The sequence below is a fragment of the Microchirus variegatus genome (genome assembly GCF_963457635.1).
Source record: "Microchirus variegatus genome assembly, chromosome: 13".
NCBI lineage: Eukaryota > Metazoa > Chordata > Actinopteri > Pleuronectiformes > Soleidae > Microchirus > Microchirus variegatus.
In genome coordinates, this window is record NC_139814.1 from 26,042,488 (window position 1) to 26,061,698 (window position 19,211).

At 41.1% G+C, this 19,211-nt stretch overlaps 1 protein-coding gene across 1 annotated transcript in view; it reads left to right on the forward strand.

Moving 5' to 3' along the window:
* Positions 1-231: 231 nt before the first annotated feature.
* khdrbs3 (KH domain containing, RNA binding, signal transduction associated 3) overlaps positions 232-19,211 on the forward strand; it is a gene marked incomplete at both ends in the record, with an annotated part of 120,062 nt that continues 101,082 nt past the window's right edge. Inside the window, one exon of the mRNA XM_083900047.1 lies at positions 232-322. Within this exon, the coding sequence (XP_083756173.1) occupies positions 232-322 (91 nt within the window). The remainder of the gene's footprint in view (positions 323-19,211) is intronic.

The following is a 19,211-nucleotide window of genomic DNA, read 5'->3' on the forward strand; positions in this document are numbered from 1 at the left end:
CCCCGCGTGCCTTCGCATGTGTTTTCCGCGAGGACCGAGGAATGATTTTTGCAGCGCGAGCGCCAATGAACGAAATCACCCCCCACGCGCCACTGTGATCCTCATCCTCTCGCGGCGGTGATCTGACGTGGATCCGCGTGGACGTTGACAAACTTTTCGCGCGTGTGTGTGTTTTTTTTTTTAATTATTGTTGTTGTTGTTTACTTGGAGCGCGTGAGCATCCTGGACGTCATGGAGGGCGAGAAGTATTTGCAGGAGCTCGTGGCGGAGAAGGAAACGCTGGAGCCGCATTATCAGCACTCACAGAGACTCCTGGACCAAGGTAAAGACACGCGCTTTAAATATACTGTGTGTGTGTGCGTGTGTGTGTGTGTGTGTGTGTGTTTGTGTATTCGCACGTGAACGCTGTGGTGATGGAGCTACAGGCTGAAGAACAGCTGTGTGGATTCTTCTGTTTGTGGAGTCATGGCAGTTTTGTCAAGTTGTTTTGCACCAAAGAAGACGCTCTTTCTTTTTGTTGACATGAGGACACACAATTTTGGTATTTTAACTGCAATATTAGATCAGAAATACAAATTTCCACCAGTGTAGGACACAGAAAACGACTATCAGAGGGATTAAAATGTGTAAAAATGCCCAAAGTGCTGCTTATTGTGAAGTGCAGGGTTGAAAACTAAATTATGACAACGTAGAGGTCTTCCCTACACACACTTTGGCATTTTACCTGCAATCCTACATCAGAAATTAAAATTTCCACTAGTGTAGGACACAGAATTTAAAGAAAAAGTACAGAAAACGACTACCAGAGGGATTAAAATGTGTAAAAATGCCCTAATATAAACCACACGTGCTGCTGAGTGTGAAGTGCAGGGTTGAAAACTACACAAAAGCATGATTTAAAACTAAATTATGACAACGTAGAGGTCTCCCCTCTACACTCACTTTGGTATTTTAACTGCAATATTAGATCAGAAATTAAAATTTCCACCAGTGTAGGACACAGAAAACGACAATCAGAGGGATTAAAATGTGTAAAAATGCCAAAATATAAACCACACGTGCTGCTGATTGAGAAGAACTGGGTTGAAAACGACACAAAAGCCCGATTTAAAACTCCGAAAGCAGTTTAAAGCATGAGATATGTGTGCTAACCCATGATAAAACATACATTATGACAACGTAGAGGTCTCCCCTACACACACTATGGTATTTTAACGGCAATATTAGGTCAGAAATTCAAATTTCCACCAGTGTAGGACATAGAATTTAAAGAAAAAGTACAGAAAACGACTATCGGAGGGATTAAAATGTGTAAAATTGCCAAAAGTGCTGCTGATTGAGAAGAACTGGGTTGAAAACTACACAAAAGCATGATTTAAAACTATAAAAGCAGTTTAAAGACTCAGTATATTTGTTGCAAGGGTTAACCCAATCCTAATCCAGGATAAAGGGTAAATTATGACAACGTAGAGGTCTCCCCTACACACACACACACACACACACACACACACACACACACACACACACACACACACACACACACTGTTGTTAGTTTACCTAAAACACTTTGTGTTTAAAATTACTTCAGAGTCTGTGACGTTATCACACGGCTAATCTCTCTCTCTCTCTCTCTCTCTGTCTGTGATAAAAACCCAGATTAGATCACAGTAAACTCAGCCTTAAGGTCAAATTAATTGCATTTTTTTTAGGAAACTCACTGTGAGTGTGTGACATGAAAGAGTTTGCTTCTCCTGCTGCGTCCTCAGATTAAAAACAACAACACTGGGATGAACCAGTTTAGAGAAATGTGACACTTTGTTCTGACGGACGTCAAAAACGTGTGATTTTTTAAGTTTTTAATTTGATTCTGATTATAGTTCATTCAAATTTGGGTTATTTTTTTATTATATTTCCCTCCATTAGCTGTCACTTCTTCCTCTGTTGAGCTGCGTTAACACCGTCTGCTATTTTTAGACTTGTTTAGTTTAGTTTAAAGATCATTGGTTTTATGTCATGATAACATTTGTGGTTTTTCCCCCTGTGGCACTCGGCGCTCGGTTAAATCCTCTAGTCCACGTTTGGTTTTTGAAGGCCAAGATCGTGTCGCGTCGTTTTCGAGCGATATTCAGTTTAATGGACTCTTTTGTTTAGCGATGCTTAAAAAGACAAACAAAAGTGATGTAAACAGGAAATGCCGCTGAGTTATTATTCAGGTCAGATATGGAGGTGGATTTAAAAAAAGGCAAAAATCGCTCGTCATTTCCACGTCACGGAGCGTCGTTCTGGGCAGGTTCTCTTCACCGTGGTCTTCAGCTGATGTTCTGCAGTGTGTTCTGTCCAAAATTCACTTGCAAGTAACCGAGACTATATCTATACAGATATCTATCGTCTGCATGGACACAGTGGAACATCTGGTTTTGGATCCTACGCTCTTAGAAATGAAGGGTTCCAAATGTGTTCTTCTACAAGGGCTGAGGTTCTGGAACCATTAGCTTCTAAAAAACCCTTGTTTTTCAAGGGTTCTTGATAACACTAATGGTTCCAGTAAGAACCATTTTGATCCACAGAACCCTTTAAAAGCCCTTTCCTGAATAAAGGGTTTTAAAAGGGTTCTCCTGAGGACAAGCCGAAAAACCTTATATGGTTCTACTTAGAACTTCTATTTCTAAGAGTGTACTTTATTTTTCCTTTGGTTTATATTCTCCTGTAGATGCTCTGTAGTTAAAATAAATGCCCCATAGGTGGCCAGTAACAAGTATAGTTAATAAACTTTAATGTTATACTTATGTGTACTTAAAAATGACCAATTCCTCCTCATTTTATTGTATTTTAAATTTTTTAAATGTACAGTTCTTACAAGAAGAAATACACGATAAATGTTGGGTTTTTTTTTTTTACGCCAAAGCTGCATGATGAGCGGATGAAATCTGCGATGAAAGTCACGTTAAGATAATATAAACCATAGTAAAAGCATAGTTTTAACCATAAATACTGTACAAAACACACAAAAATATACATTTGACTCACCATGAATGTGAGTCTGCAGCTGGAGACGTTCATATCCCGGCCGTTAGCTTTTTAAAACAACTTGGACAGTGCTAAATATTTAAATTGAATTTTTTTACTGTCTTAAGGCACCGAAGTATAAGATACATAAGAGGAACGGGATGACGAACCCTTTAAAAGCCCTTTCCTGAATAAAGGGTTTCAAAAGGGTTCTTGCTAACACTAAGGGTTCCAGGTAGGTTCCTTTATAAAAGGAACCAAAAAGGGTTCTCTGAGCACTAAGAGTGTACTACAAAACAACTAAATGTTGGACTGCATCCACACAAACTCTAGGGTTTGGTTTACCTGGACTACACGAGGCAGGTGTGACCGCACCCTTGAGCCATGTTAGCATTAGGAACAGAACCAAAGAAACCGCCCCCCGACTGTTCCATTTTTTCGGTAAACTTCCCCTGGGGTACCACAGTAAAATGGTACGAGACTGTGGAGCGAGAGGGTCGATCTAGATCGACCACAGACGGCCACAAACCGAGCAGGAGAAAAACCGAGCTGCTGGATTTCCTCCTTTGTTGCCCGCTGTGTCGCATTCAATGTACGACGCTACGTATCTGTACTGTATCACAACCTGTGAACCGAGTAAAGGTTCTGTTCACAGTCGGAAACGCAAGCCTGACCGAGGGCTTCACCGCTCCAAACCGTACCGTAACTGTACCAAACCCGACTATGAGATATGACGATTTAACGCTAAAAATGATGGAATAAGGATTAAGAAAGTTTTTTTTAGAGCTTTTTAACAGTTCAACTGAAGTTTGTTTGTGATGTTTGTGGAGGGGGCAAAGGTCGCCGTTGGTGCGAGTGGCAGAATTAATCCGTGACATTTCATGAAGTGAGTGGAACTCAAAATCTGGCCAAAAAAACAAGTCTGCGCCACAAACTCCCAAACTGTAAATACTGTTATCTCTGTCGTACACAACAGATGGAACCACGGCGCGGCTTAAAAGAACACTTCCTCTGCCATCTTGTATGCCGCTGATGAGTTCTGGACTTGATTATGCGACTGCAGAGGGAACAGCGGCTACAGTCGGCGCTCAAATGGCAAATATGAGATTAGCGCAGGTCTGGAGAGACTCGCAATTCAGGAGAAATTAGAGGAGCTTTGTGTTTGGGAAAAGCTCGGGGACGAGGCGGAGCGCTTTGATAAGTACGAGCTGTTCGCAGAGGAGCGAATCTCTGTGACGAGCTTCAAACACTCAGAGCGACAGACACTCAGAGCAACAGACGCTTAGACATATGGACACTGAGAGCGACAGACTGTTAGAGCGACGGACGGTTAGAGCGACAAACACTTAGAGCGGCAGATAGAGCGACAGACACTTGGAGCGACAGACAGAGCGACAGATGGTTAGAGCGACAGACACAGAGCGACAGACAGAGCGACAGACACTCGGAGCGACCGACAGAGTGACAAACAGAGCGACAGACATTTAGAGATATGGACACTGAGAGCAACAGACGCTTAGAGCGACAGACAGTGAGAGCGACGGACGCTTAGAGCGACAGGTGCTTAAAGCCACGGATGCTTAGAGCGACAGACGGTTCGAGTGACAGACACTTAGAGCGACAAAGAGCGACAGACACTCAGAGCGACACACAGAGTGACAGACACTTAGAGCAACAAACAGAGTGACAGACACTTAGAGCGACACACGGTAACAGACACTCAGAGCGACAGACACTTGGAGCGACAGATACTTAGAGCGACGGACAGAGCGACAGACACTCAGAGCGACAAACAGAGCGACAGACACTTAGAGCGACAAACAGAGCAACAGACACTCAGAGTGACAGACACTTAGAGCGACAGACAGAGTGACAGACACTCAGAGCGACAAACAGAGTGACAGACACTCATAGCGACAGACACTTAGACCGACAGACACTTAGACCGACAGACAGAGCTACAGACACTTAGAGCGACACACAGAGAGACAGACACTCGGAGTGACAGACAGAGCGACAGACACTTAGAGCGACAGACAGATCGACAGACAGAGCGACAGACACTCGGAGCGACAGACACTCAGAGCGACAGACACTTAGAGTGACAAACAGAGTATCAGACACTTAGAGCGACAGACAGAGCAACAGACGACGGCGTCTTAAACCACAACAGGACACAGTTTGTCATCAGAATCTCTAACAAGTTGCTGTTTGTTTTTATTCGTCTTACATTTATTTGTAAAGTGTGAAAACTTTACTCGTCGCCATAGAAACAGCAGCTTTGGCAGCAAAAAAAAACATTTAGACAACTTTTAGTGTTTTTAATACAAATCAAGAGTTCAAATGTATGAATAAATCCACTTCAGACCCTGGCACTGTCCACTTGTTATTCAGCTGAATGCCAAAATTGAAAAAAAATAAAAAAAATAAAAAAAATAAAAAAAATCTAGCAAGCCATGCCAGAGACGTCTAATAATCTGGAAACTATTAAAAAAGTGAGTTTTTAAAGAATAAAGAACATCTTTATCAAGATATTCTCTATTTCTATGTAGTGTATGCAAATGAGCTGATTGGCTTGATGACATTTGCGATTCAGCAATTTATGCGAAAGATATTTAACATAAAAAAATAATGAATATGCGAATATGAGATTATTTTGCATTATTTTGTCTAATGCACACGACGACGGTGGACGGGGAAAAAACAGACTTTGTCAATTAAACGAATCAACCGAAGTCAGGTTTATGAACCTTGTTAGAAGTTAAATGTTTGTATTTCAATCCCTGAGGATGTGAAGTCCTGTTCTCCATCATTTTTACAGCGATTATTATTATAAAACAACAACAACAATAACAAGGTAAACGCGTCCGTGCAGCAGCAGCAGCAGCAGATGCAGCGTGGAGCTCGGCTCTAACACCAGTCGCTGCACATAAGCTCCACATCAAGTGCTTTTATAATTGGACGTCCCACTGCAGGAGCACTCGGGCCAATGTTTGCTTTTGCATTAACAGCCTCAGCCTCTGCTTATTCACAGACGGAGCTGCGGTGACGGAGCATCCTCATTTTTAGACACGACGATACCCCGCTGTTAATTCATCTCATTTAACAGAGCAGGAGGAAGAGGAGGCTTATTTTTAGCCACGACGACGACGACGATGATGAGAGGAGATGAGAGGGTTAGAATGTGAAGTAAAGTCAGCTGCGGATCAAAGGCAGCGGTAAACGTCGACGGTGATAACGATCTGTGGATCTGCGGTCGGCCGACACACGCCGAGCTAACGCAGGTGGAGGCGGCGTTAGGCAGCGGCCGAAACCCTCGTCTGAGGCCGGGAGACGACGACGACGACGACGACGACGACCGGTGGATTTGACCCCGCAGATGTAGCAGCGAGGGCAGACGAGGGAGCAACAACAACAACAACAACAACAACAACAACAACAACAACCTGCTCAGCATGCAGACGAGCGGGAGGCTGAGGCTGCTGCTGGAATCCAGGGGTGAATAGTGCGGCAGGACAACACAAAAAAAAGCCCCTAACAAGGACTTGTTTGCAGACACGACAACGACAACGCATGCATGTTCTCACACCACATGGCCGCAGTAATGCGTCAAAGGTGCTATCATCATTTAGCTTCTTTTGCCCCTCCTCACTCGATGTTTAAAGCTCCCACAGAGCGGTCCTATCGCACATATATGCGAGTTATGGAGGTCCGTTCACGTACATTCACTTGTTTTTACGGTCAAAAACGTCCGAGTTGCTGGAAACGAGCCGATACAAATCTCTCCTCGCTGAAGCTCTCTCAGCGCAGCCGCGCTGTTTCAGACTGAACTCTCACCCCCCAGAAGACAGAACTGTGTTGTGATTGGTCAGCCAGCGTAGAGCCTTCCCAACTTGTGTCTTGTGATTGGCCAATACCAGGTAAGTGACGTAATTAGCTGACGTGCTAATTACGTCACTTCCTGGTAAACATTGTTTTAACAATCCACCTCCACAACGGACGTTGTTCTTCTTCTGCGGTTCAATGTACGCAACCGGATGTGCCCGGACTAGTGCCCGGAGCAGGAGATCTCGCTGAGCCCGAGATTACAACATTACGACACAGCGTTCTCAGCAGTGGCTGAACTGTTTGTTTGGAACCTTCAGGGCTTCATAAACGAGGGTAATGACGCAGATACACACTAAAAAACAGCGTTAATTGAAACTTCCAGTTTAGGTCCGCTTTCAGCTTTCAAGGCGCCATATGTAAGAATGTGGCCAAAATCGGTTACTACACTCAAATTCAAAACACCGAGGTCTTTTAGGTTTCGTTTTCTGACGTAACTGGCAACCCGTGGTGGCTCGGACAGCTGAGACTCTACTGACTGCAATGATTGGTAGACGGCGGTAGGTGGCGCCACATGCCGCCAAAACAACTTTTTTTTTTTTTTATGTGAATATTTTGTCTGTCCTGCTGTTGTTGGTGAGTTCAGTTTGTTATATGAACATTATTTCTGAGTCTCTGTGACATATTAGGAGGATTTTTAAGGCCGTTTGCTTTAGATTTATTACATAATGCAGATTTAACGCAGTCAAAGATGTAAAAGATGAACTGATCCTCAGGGTTTTTAATGTCATTACAGTGTTTGAGGACTTCTACAAATGTTTAACTCCAGCATGACACGCTTTAACAACCCACAACACTAAAAACTTTTTTCAGTCTTTCTCTATGTGTGTAGAGAAGATTCTTGCTTTAACTTTACAGTACATGAACTTTAAAGGGTTAAAAGTTCCTTTTTTAAATGTATACGTTTGGTATAGGCCTTAATGAAGACATAGGGAACAGTATTTTTGCACAATATTCTATTCTATTCAACAGATTAAAGTTCCCTGTCGCTACGACAACGGCTCGACAACAACAACAAATGAGGAAATAATGTGATTTAGTTCATATTAACGCACATTTTGATTTCCCTCAAACGGTTAGAGACGAACACTCGTGCCGTTATATACTCTTCAAACTTAATTATTGCAATTATCGAGTAGTATCTTATACTAAGTTATATAAAAAAAACAAATCCAACGTATGTAACCCTTTGCAATACTCATTATATCTCATTATAATCAGGTTTTCTTTTTAGGAAAGGGACAAAAAAAGTCTGATATAACGTACGTATGTTTTTAGTGTCCGACCTTTTCCAGACTCCTACTAAACTTTATTTTATCTGAACATGACGGCGGTTTTAAATGTTTAAAAAAAGAAACACATTATATATATATATATATATATGCTCAAAAGGAACCAGTACTTTATTATAATTGTTATGTGCGTTTATTCTCTCCATCTGTCGTTCGCTTCTCTATCGTCTCCATCGTCGATGTAAAGCTCTGAGTTGTGGCCTCGGGCTCAGCCTGTTGATTTAACGCCGTCACATTCTCCGCGTGGAACAAGCTGCTGCTCGGCGACAAACGCTGCATTCATATTTCAGATGTGTGTGTGTGTGTGAGTGTGTGTGTGTGTGTGTGTGTGTGAGTGTCTTCTTCCACCTGCATGCATGCATACGTACGTGCATGGCTGAAAGGCTGCCTTGAGCTGTCTGCTACAGGACACAGTGATCCAAGAGGAGACTTTCCAATTAAAGGGCTTTGCCAGGATGCTTTAAATAATGCAAAGTGCACTTGTTTAGGCACGAGCAGATGATGTATGAGTGTGTGTTTGTGTGTGTGTGTGTGTGTGTTTGTTTGCTTGGGACTGGGACTGGATACAGTTTGTGATACTTTTAGTCCCAATAATCCCACCAGAAGATGAATTGTCAACGTTAACTTCAGGATAAACCTTTATATATGAACGGAAATAACACTTCAGGGGGTGAACAATGTCAGATTAACGTCGCAATTTTAATTATCAGACAGCAAATGCTGCAAGTCATTATTTGAGACCTCGCTGTAAATCTTTAAGTACGTAAATAGAGTACAGTTTCAATTGCTGATGGTATCTCATGTCGCTGTATCAATATTTAAGGCTGATATATATCAGAAATCTGTTAGATTAAGACATAAAATGACCCTGTGTAGCAGGTTTTATTTCTACAACACGCAAAGAGCGAGTAGAGCGGGTTAGCTGCTAAATAGTGGAGTTAGAAAGCCTCAGCACGCTTCTCAAAAACATCTTGACCAGACGAAAAAACAACAACAACAACGTTGAGGGTCTGCAGTGGAAATGTTTTCAGATTTAGCAAATTCTCTCTCTCTCTCCTTCTCTCACACACTTTGTGGGTGAATATTTAACTTGCGTAACTTTTATACGATCCTTTATCTCCACTCGTCACACGGCTTTAAATTTTCCCGCACTTTTACGGTCATCCGTCGCTGACAGTAGACCAAAAAATAGGTTGAATGTTTGTAAAATTTAAACATGCAAATGTGGGTAGGTGAAGCAGCGTCTTATTTACGTACGTAAACCACGCGCTAGCAATGTTTTCAATTATGATTGTTGTAACTGTTGTACATCATAGAATTTATAGATGAAGAATCCCAAATTCGTTTTTCCCCAAATAACAAGCACCATTTTTCCACATTAAAAAATTCAGTTAAATGAATTATTTTATGTTGATTTCTGCAAACGCAGTCGTTCACCAATAAGTCAGTAGTTCTTGTTCCACGTTTCTTTTTTCGTCAGCGGCAGAGAGGATAAAAATAAGGAAGGTTTAGAGACCCTGTCACGGCCTTATATCTTGTCAATCTTTACTTCTGGCTCATGTGATTCAGTCTCTTATCCTCCTGCTTCTCTTCAAACGTGTCTCTCACTCTCACTCTGAGCTTTTGGCCTCTGCAGCAGCAACAAAAACAACAACAACAACAACGACAACGTCGTCAAAGTCTCACTGTGTGTGAATCTGAGTCATTATCATCATCATCATCAGCGTCGTCGTTTATCTGCCGCATTCACTGTTCTTTCTCTGAACGCGAACGACGACGTTAGCGAAGTTTGTCGGAGAGGCACAAACATCATTGCCTCTAAATATCTAAATGTACACGACAGTGTTTCAATTTTTGATGGCATCTCATGTCGTATCATTATTTAAAGCTACATTAAGACATATAGTGACCCCGAGTCGCCAGAGATTGAGGAAAAGTGTGAGATTTAAATAAAAAATGGTGCAAAAGTAGAGCCACTAAATATCCGAAATACTGAACGATACTGGAGTTAGAAAGCCTCAGCAGACTTCTCAAAAACATCTTGACCATAAGAAAAAACAACATCGTGGGAATGCAGTGGAAATGTTTTCAAATTTAGCAAATACACTCTCTCTCTCTCCTTCTCTATATACATCTATATTTAATATTTATTGTGGCCTTGTTATCTCCTTAAATTTCCCCACATTTCCCAATTTTTTTCCCAACATTATCGCCTCTATTATTAATCGGATAAACACGTATTTTGTTGCATCCAATCTTAATTGGTGAAACGGAGTGAGCCAAAGCAGACTAATTGATGAGTGTTTATTTTAGAACAAGACGTCGTGATTCGTCCAAAAAACTAAATACATATCTGTTTGCTTATATATTATTATATTTATGATTAGATGGAGGAAACACTGGCTTCACTGATAACGACGCCGCCGCCGCACTCGGTCTCGTTTACACTTTTTTAAAATTGAATTTACAGCTTCCTCCTTCTCCGTTTCCTCACACCTGGCAAACCTTTAAAGCACCTGAAACCTCGGGGGTTTTATTTGGAGGGTGGAGGAAATTCAGCGTCACCAAACGTCACCTCTGCTTCACCCAGCATCAGCTTTTTTAATGCTGCTGCTGCTGCTGCTGCTGCTGCTGCTGCTGCTGCTGCCAGACACACTGACAGGACACAGACAGACTTGGATTACACTGGATTAGTTTGTAAAGGAGAGGAATTGCCAGACTGTATCAATCTGTTTACTGCGCCTGAGGCCGAGAGACAAAGGGAGATGAGGATAGAAGAGAGGAGTGGAGTGAAAGTAAGAGTCTTCACTTCCCCAGGGGGAAGGTTATTTGTAAAGGGATTGAACCAAAGTCGCTTACAAAAGGGGAAAATGCAATCTGGGGGGAATGGGAGTTGAAATTGAAGGGGGAAAAAAAGGTTATGGCGAGGGCTGTCGTAGATGTGATGGCGATAAATAAAAAAAAGTTCAGCTGTAGCTGAAGAAAAAACACACAACTTCCTGCATGAGTTGACTGTTCTTACAGGTGCTTAATCTCAACCGGGACTAAATCACTGTCATTACAGCGGTGAGGAAATAACACGTGTGATTATCGCTCTACGGATCTGAGCGTCGTGAATTCAGAAAACACTTTTATTTAACAAAAACTGAACTGAATCCGACTAAAACCACACGATTACACTTCACGTGACTCTCTCCCTCTTCTTTATTTATGTCGTTTGGCACCTCTTGCACTGGATTAGCTCCTCAAAATTTCCCCCCAAACTGAAGCACAAACATCATTGCCCTCTAAATATCTAAATATACAGGACAGTGTTTCAATTTTTGATGGTATCTCATGTCGTATCAATATTTAAAGATTCAGAAATCTCAGTCACCAGAGATCGAGGAAAAGTGTGAGCCGGTCAGCTGCTAAATATCCGAAATACTGAACGATACTGGCGTTAGAAAGCCTCAGCACACTTCTCAAAAATATCTCGACCAGAAGAAAAAACAATAACATCGAGGGTCTGCAGTGGAAATGTTTTCAAATTTAGCAAACAGTCCCTTATTGTGGCCTCGTTATCTCCTTAAATTTCCCCATGTTTGCCAATTTTTTTGAAATAACACGTGCGATTATCCATCCACGGATCGGAGCGTCGTGAATTCAGAAAACACTTTTTTAACAAAATCTGAACTGAATCTTTTCTTCTTCTTCTACACTTCATGCGACTCTCTCCCTCTTCTTTAGTTATGTGGTTTTGTGTGTCTGGCACTTCTGTACAGAGAGGATTGCACTGGATTAGCTCCTCAAAATTTCCCCCCAAACTGAAGCACAAACATCATTGCCTCTAAATATCTAAACATACAGGACAGTGTTTCAATTTTTGATGGCATCTCATGTCGTCTCAATATTTAAAGATTCAGAAATCTCAGTCACCAGAGATTGAGGAAAAGTGTGAGATTTAACTCAAAAATGGAGCAAAAGTAGAGCCGGTTAGCTGCTAAATATCCGAAATAACGATACTGGAGTTAGAAAGCCTCAGCACGCTTCTCAAAAACATCTCGACCAGAAGAAAAAACAATAACATCGAGGGTCTGCAGTGGAAATGTTTTCAAATTTAGCAAATGCTCGGAATATCTTATCAATATTTAAAGGTGCATTATGTAATAAATCTAAAGCAACTGGCCATAAAATCCTCCTAATATGTCACAGAGAATAATGTTCATATAACAAACTGAACTCACCAACAACAACAGTACAAACAAAATATTTGCATTAAAATTTTATTTTGCAGACTGCAAATCATGTTTACGTTTTTGAAATCAAGTTTTAGCGTCATGTGGCGCCACCTACCGCTGTCTACGAGTCATTGCAATCAGTAGAGTCTCAGCTGCCGAGCAACCACGGGTTGCCAGTTATGTCAGAAAACGAAACCTAAAAGACCTCGGTGTTTTGAATTTGAATGTAGTAACTGTTTTTGGCCACATTCTTGCATATGGCACCTTTTAAAGATTCAGAAATCTCATAAAATGATCCTGAGTCACCAGAGATTGAGGAAAAGTGTGAGATTTAAATCAAAAATGGTGCAAAAGTAGAGCCGGTTAGCTGCTAAATATCTGGAGTTAGAAAGCCTCAGCACGCTTCTCAAAAACAACTTGACCAGAAGAAAAAAACAATAATATTGAGGGTCTGCAGTGGAAATGTTTGCAAATTTAGCAAATGCTCTCTCTCTCCTTCTCTATATACATCTATATTTAACGTTTATTGTGGCCTCGTTATCTGCGATTATCCATCCACGGATCGGAGCGGTGTGAATTCAGAAAACACTTTTATAACAAAAACTGAACTGAATCTTTTCTTCTTCTTCTACACTTCATGCGACTCTCTCCCTCTTCTTTATTTACGTGGTTTTGTGTGTCTGGCACCTCTGTACAGAGAGGATTGCACTGGATTAGCTCCTCCACCTTTTCCCCCTCAAACTGATCCGATCCGTTTTGTGTAATCCAACTCAATTTAATTATGTTTATCGTTCCGCCTCGCTGGTGCCGAGCAGCAGCAGCAGCAGCAGCAGCAGCAGCAGCACCTCGCCCAAGATAAGCCCGGGGACCTTGTGCCTCTTTGCTGGCAGAGCGTCTGCCTGAGCTTGTTGCTTCACAAACAGATGGTGTAAGTCACCTACACTCTCGCTAAATACTGCGCGAGGCACAATATAACGTCTCAGAGCTCCGACGCGGGGAAAAAAAAACATCCACCCGCCCGTCCAAACGTCGCAGATTACAACCTCCGTTATTCGTGGTGCAATAGGAGTTTGTGCACTTAAGCAGGGCTCTACATCCCACAGCTTAAGATGTAATGTGCCCACTCATGTACACAAGACACTTTATTACTTCTCAGAGAGCTGGTGCTTGGCATTAGACATCAGAAGCTCTCAATAAAAAGTTAAATGCAACGACAGTCGTGACCAAATGTCGGAGGATAGAGCTGCAGATGTTAGAGCCTAAAGCAGAAGAAAACACCATGCTCTGGATCAGCTCTGTTGTCAACATTTGTCCCATCAATCCACGCTCGATAACCTATGACGCCAAAACTTAAACAAAATAAAAGCCCTGAAACTCGACGTCGTCTAAAACCTCGGGAACTGGCTGCACGTCGTTTAAAAAGCCCACGACCGGGGAAAAGATCCTTAAAGAAAAGCTGCTCCCTGATCTGAGGCGAAACCCGAGGACGGCAGTAAACAGACTTCCTTCCATCTGCTCGGGAAGAACGAGATAAACTGCCCTAAATCCAAGCTCGCAGCCACTCACACCACGAGACTCCAAAAACTCTGATTGTTGCCAAAAAAAAGTCTCCTGAATGAAAACGTCTCAATGATACTTTTTACTTGGGAATTTACTATGAATTCATGACAAATATTGATGCACAGCACAGTTTGAACAGGCTGTGTTCAAACAGCATTGGTGCAAAATGGCCGTTTAATCAAAAGACGGCGGCCTTCCTGTTGAGTTTGGATCATAGTCATAATATCATTTTTCGATTTTCGTGCATGTACGACAATTATTGTGCTTTTCAGGGTGAATTTGGGGGTCACTTATTGGCCCCTCCCACATCCAATTTACCCTGCCATCTATCTAGTTAAGTATCTATCTATCTATCTATCTATCTATCTATCTATCTATCTATCTATCTATCTATCTATCTATCTATCTATCTATCTATCTATCTATCTATCTATCGTTTAGCTAGCAAGCTTTCATGTTAGCAAGCAAAGCTATCTATCTATCTAGTTAATTATCTATCTATCTATCTATCTATCTATCTATCTATCTATCTATCTATCTATCTATCTATCTATCTATCTATCTATCTTTTAGCTAGCAAGTTTTCATCTTAGCAAATCTATCTATCTATCTATCTATCTATCTATCTATCTATCTATCTATCTATCTATCTATCTATCTATCTATCTATCTATCTATCTATCTATCTATCTATCGTTTAGCTAGCAAGCTTTCATTTTAGCAAGCAAAGCTATCTATCTATCAATCTATCTAGTTAAGTATCTATCTATCTATCTAGTTAAGTATCTATCTATCTATCTATCTATCTATCTATCTATCTATATTTTAGCTAGCAAGTTTTCATCTTAGCAAAGCTATCTATCTATCCATCTATCTTTAAGCTAGCAAGCTTTCATTTTAGCTATCTATCTATCTATCTATCTATCTATCTATCTATCTATCTATCTATCTATCTATCTATCTAGTTAAGTATCTATCTATCTATCTATCTATCTATCTATCTATCTATCTATCTATCTATCTATCTATCTATCTATCTATCTAGTTAAGTATCTATCTATCTATCTATCTATCTATCTATCTATCTATCTATCTATCTATCTATCTATCTATCTATCTATCTATCTAATTCAATCTGCAACAGATAAAGTGCAGATTTCAGAATGTTTTAGTACAAATTTATTAAATATCCTTCTCCTCTTTTGAGAAAAGGAAGCATCTGCTTTGGTGGCATCTTTGTCTTTAATGAGCAAACACAGCGTCGCTAAATTCTGTAAATTTCGTGCTTTTTCGAGCAGCAGAAGTTAACCTGTGTTGCTTTGGTGAAGAGAACATTGACGCTCGTTTACAGCCATGTTTCCAGGACACTTCCCTCTGCTCATGTGTCCTGTCGGGCTTCTCCGTGTCTCCCGTCTCTATTTTAAGAGCCTCGTATTAAAGACTAATTGTGTCCTAACATAACATAACATAAATAAATAAATATACAAACACACAGTTTTTATGGCCACTCTTCATTCAACAAATAATCTCATGTCCTCATTTTCAATAACCAGACGCGGCCGTGTGCATAGATCCTCGTTAGCTCGTGAATGTGTCGCTAACGTGGCGACGGGCAGTAAAACATTCATTAAGTCTTACAGGCCGAACCATAAACAAGGGGTCAGATCAGGATATATGACCCTCATAATAACGAGGCCCGCTGTCGACCCTCTGCGCCGTAATAAAAGCGTACGCCGACGCGGTGACTGATGGATCGTACCAGCTCCGCTAGGCTGCACTTGTTGTTGAGAGTCGGACCGATGGTTCTGTCCAATGAGAGGCTTGTTAGAGTTTGACCTAGTGTCTGCGTCTGTGTTCTCATTAAATCTGTGTCTCTGCTGCCTTCATTAGTCTGTGGGTAATGTTTGGGGATGTACAGCAGTCTGGTTTTCTGTAAATATAATCATCAACAAATAAGAATAATAAGAATAAGAATATGACCTTGCAGTAGTTCAGCTCTCAGACAGGGATTTTTTTTTTAAATAACAGAGAGGTCTACAGTTATATATACTGGTAAAATGACTAATATTTAAGCACCTACAGTATATGACGCTTGTTCTCAGTTCTCAAGCTTTCATCTATCTATCTATCTATCTATCTATCTATCTATCTATCTATCTATCTATCTATCTATCTATCTATCTATCTATCTATCTAGCAAGCTTTCATTTTAGCTAGCAAGCTTTCATTTTAGCTAGCAAAGCATTCTATCTACCCATCTATCTATCTATCTATCTATCTATCTATCTATCTATCTATCTATCTATCTATCTATCTATCTATCTATCTATCTATCAGCTAGCAAGCTTTCATTTTAGCTAGCAAAGCTGTCTATCCATCTGTCTTTTATCTATCTATCTATCTATCTATCTATCTATCTATCTATCTATCTATCTATCTATCTATCTATCTATCTATCTATCTATCTATCTTTTAGCTAGCAAGCTTTCATTTTAGCTAGCAAGCTTTCATTTTATCTAGCAAAGCTGTCTATCCATCTGTCTTTTATCTAGCAAAGCTATCTATCTATCTATCTATCTATCTATCTATCTATCTATCTATCTATCTATCAAGCTTTCATTTTAGCTAGCAAGCTTTAATTTTAGCTAGCAAAGCAGTCTATCTATCATCTATCTTTTAGCTATCTATCTATCTATCTATCTATCTATCTATCTATCTATCTATCTATCTATCTATCTATCTATCTATCTATCTATCTATCTATCTATCTATCTATCTATCTATCTTTTAGCTAGCAAGCTCTCATTTTAGCTAGCAAGCTTTCATTTTAGCTAGCAAAGCTGTCTATCCATCTGTCTTTTATCTATCTATCTATCTATCTGCTAGCAAGCTTTCATTTTAGCTAGTAAATCTAGCCTAAATCAAGTCTGTCTGTCTGTATCCGAAATCTGCTCATTTTTACGCACAAAAACGACAACACGACCTATAACGGAAGCAGCCCAGCGTACCTGCAGCAAAGGTTGCTAGACGGAGGTTCCATTGTAGGCACCTAGCCTATTACGTCACTTCCGGGTACCTGGCCAATCACAAGACAGTTGGGAAAGCTCTCGTTGGCTGACCAATCACAACACAGTGAGCTATTTGCGCAGCTGAAGAGAGCTTCAGTGAGGAGAGATTTCCATCGGCTGGTTTGCAGCAACTAGGAGGTTTTTGACTATAAAAACACGTTAACGTACGTAAGCAGACCTCCATAACTCACATATATGTGCGACAGGATCACTCTACGTGAGCTTTAACGGAATATTTGTCGACATAGAATTATCGTTATGGAGCTACAGCCACACAGCATCTCTGTGATCATTACGACACGTCATTAATTAGCCGCTGGGAAACAAGAATCACGGCTCAATTCTTATCCGTCATGTGTAATTCATCTCCGGTTGGCAAATATGATCGTAATTACAGAAAGCGCGGCGGCGGCGGCGTACATAAGTCGATGCCTCCCGACGACGCGTCGATGCGATGAGGAACGCTGCTGCGAGAGAGAGGCGAACGGATAGAAATCAAGTTTATAGATCTGCGGTTCGCCGCTCGCTCCCACCTCCACGTCGAAGGTTCCCCGGGTTTTTAATTGCCGTCTGACCAGAGCTGCTTCTGTGTGAAGATGGACCGATTGATACGAGGAGAAGCGAGGGAAGGAGGAGGGGGGGGGGTGGAGAGGAAGAGATGGTTTTCTTTTTCTGTGGTTGTTGTATTGACAGCTTCTCATCCTGGAGGAGCTGATAAGAACACAAGATCCAGGGAGACGCAGGGAGAGAGAGAGAGGGGGGGAGTGGATTGCATTTCAGGGGCCAGGAATCAGAGCTGTTTTTGGGGGACGAGCGAAGCCTTTAGAGGTCCTCGTGTTCAGCGGCGTCTCGTGATGATGAGGACACGGAGAGGCAGGTGGAAATCTCCAGGAGGAGGTGGAGGGCAAGGAGGTTTTAACCTTGTAACGTAAATGAATTGGCTGCATGCGCGGGGAGCATCGTGTTCACGATCGATAGCAGGAGCGCATCGATCCGCCGAGCAAAACACAGGAGAGCTCTTTGCATGCCTGCGTATGTGAGGTCACAGCTTTATTTACTCCATGAGGAGACTTCATTATTTCCCCCCTTTTTCCTCAGCAGCTGTTTAAGCCAAACATCAATTTTTGTTATGATCAAATCTGACTGGATTTTGTCTTTTTTAATGTACTTAAAATACGATAGGATTTACGCTGATTGGCGGAACCACGGCACAGATTAAACGCTTTATAAACAGGTTTTTGTTTATCTTGTTGAGTTAGGATTATAGCGCATTTTTAGTAGTGACTTAAAGGTGCATTATGTAATAAATTGGCCGTAAAATGCTCCCAATATGTCACAGAGACTCAGGAATAATGTTCATATAACAAACTGAACTCACCAACAACAACAGTACAGACAAAATATTTGCAGTAAAAAAAAATATTTTTGCAGACTGCAAATCATGTTTATGTTTTGAAATCTCGTTTTTTGGCGTCATGTGGCACCACCTACCGCCGTCTACCAATCATTGCAGTCAGTAGAGTCTCAGCAGCCCCAGCAACCACGGGTTGCCAGTTACGTCAGAAAACGAAACCTAAAAGACCTCGGTATTTTTGAATTTGAATGTAGTAACCGTTTTTGGCCACATTCTTACATATGGCGCCTTTAAAGATTCAGAAAAATCGCGTAAAATGACCCTGAGTCACCAGAGATTGAGGAAAAAAGTGTGAGATTTGAATAAAAAATGGTGCAAAAGTAGAGCCGGTTAGCCACTAAATATCCGAAATACCGAAGGATACTGGAGTTAGAAAGCCTCAGCACGCTTCTCAAAAACACCTTGACCAGAAGAAAAAAAAGAACATCGAGGGAATGCAGTGGAAATGTTTTGAAATTTAGCAAATGCTCTCTCTCTCCTTCTCATCTGTATTTAAAGTTTATTGTGGCCTTGTTATCTCCTGAAATTTCCCAATTTCTTTGAAATAACACACCTTTAAGATTTTTGGTCATTTCCTGCTCCGAGACCTTTTCAGATATCTCCACCGGTCCAACTCTGGAACGTCCGGTCTGAACCGGTGTAGTGTGGAAACTTGAAACTGAAAATATTTTACAAATTCAATCTGATCATTTTTTTTAGCATTTTTAACTCAGGTGTGTTTATAAAGTTGGTGAAAATGAGAAATAAATTTCATCACATGACCTTT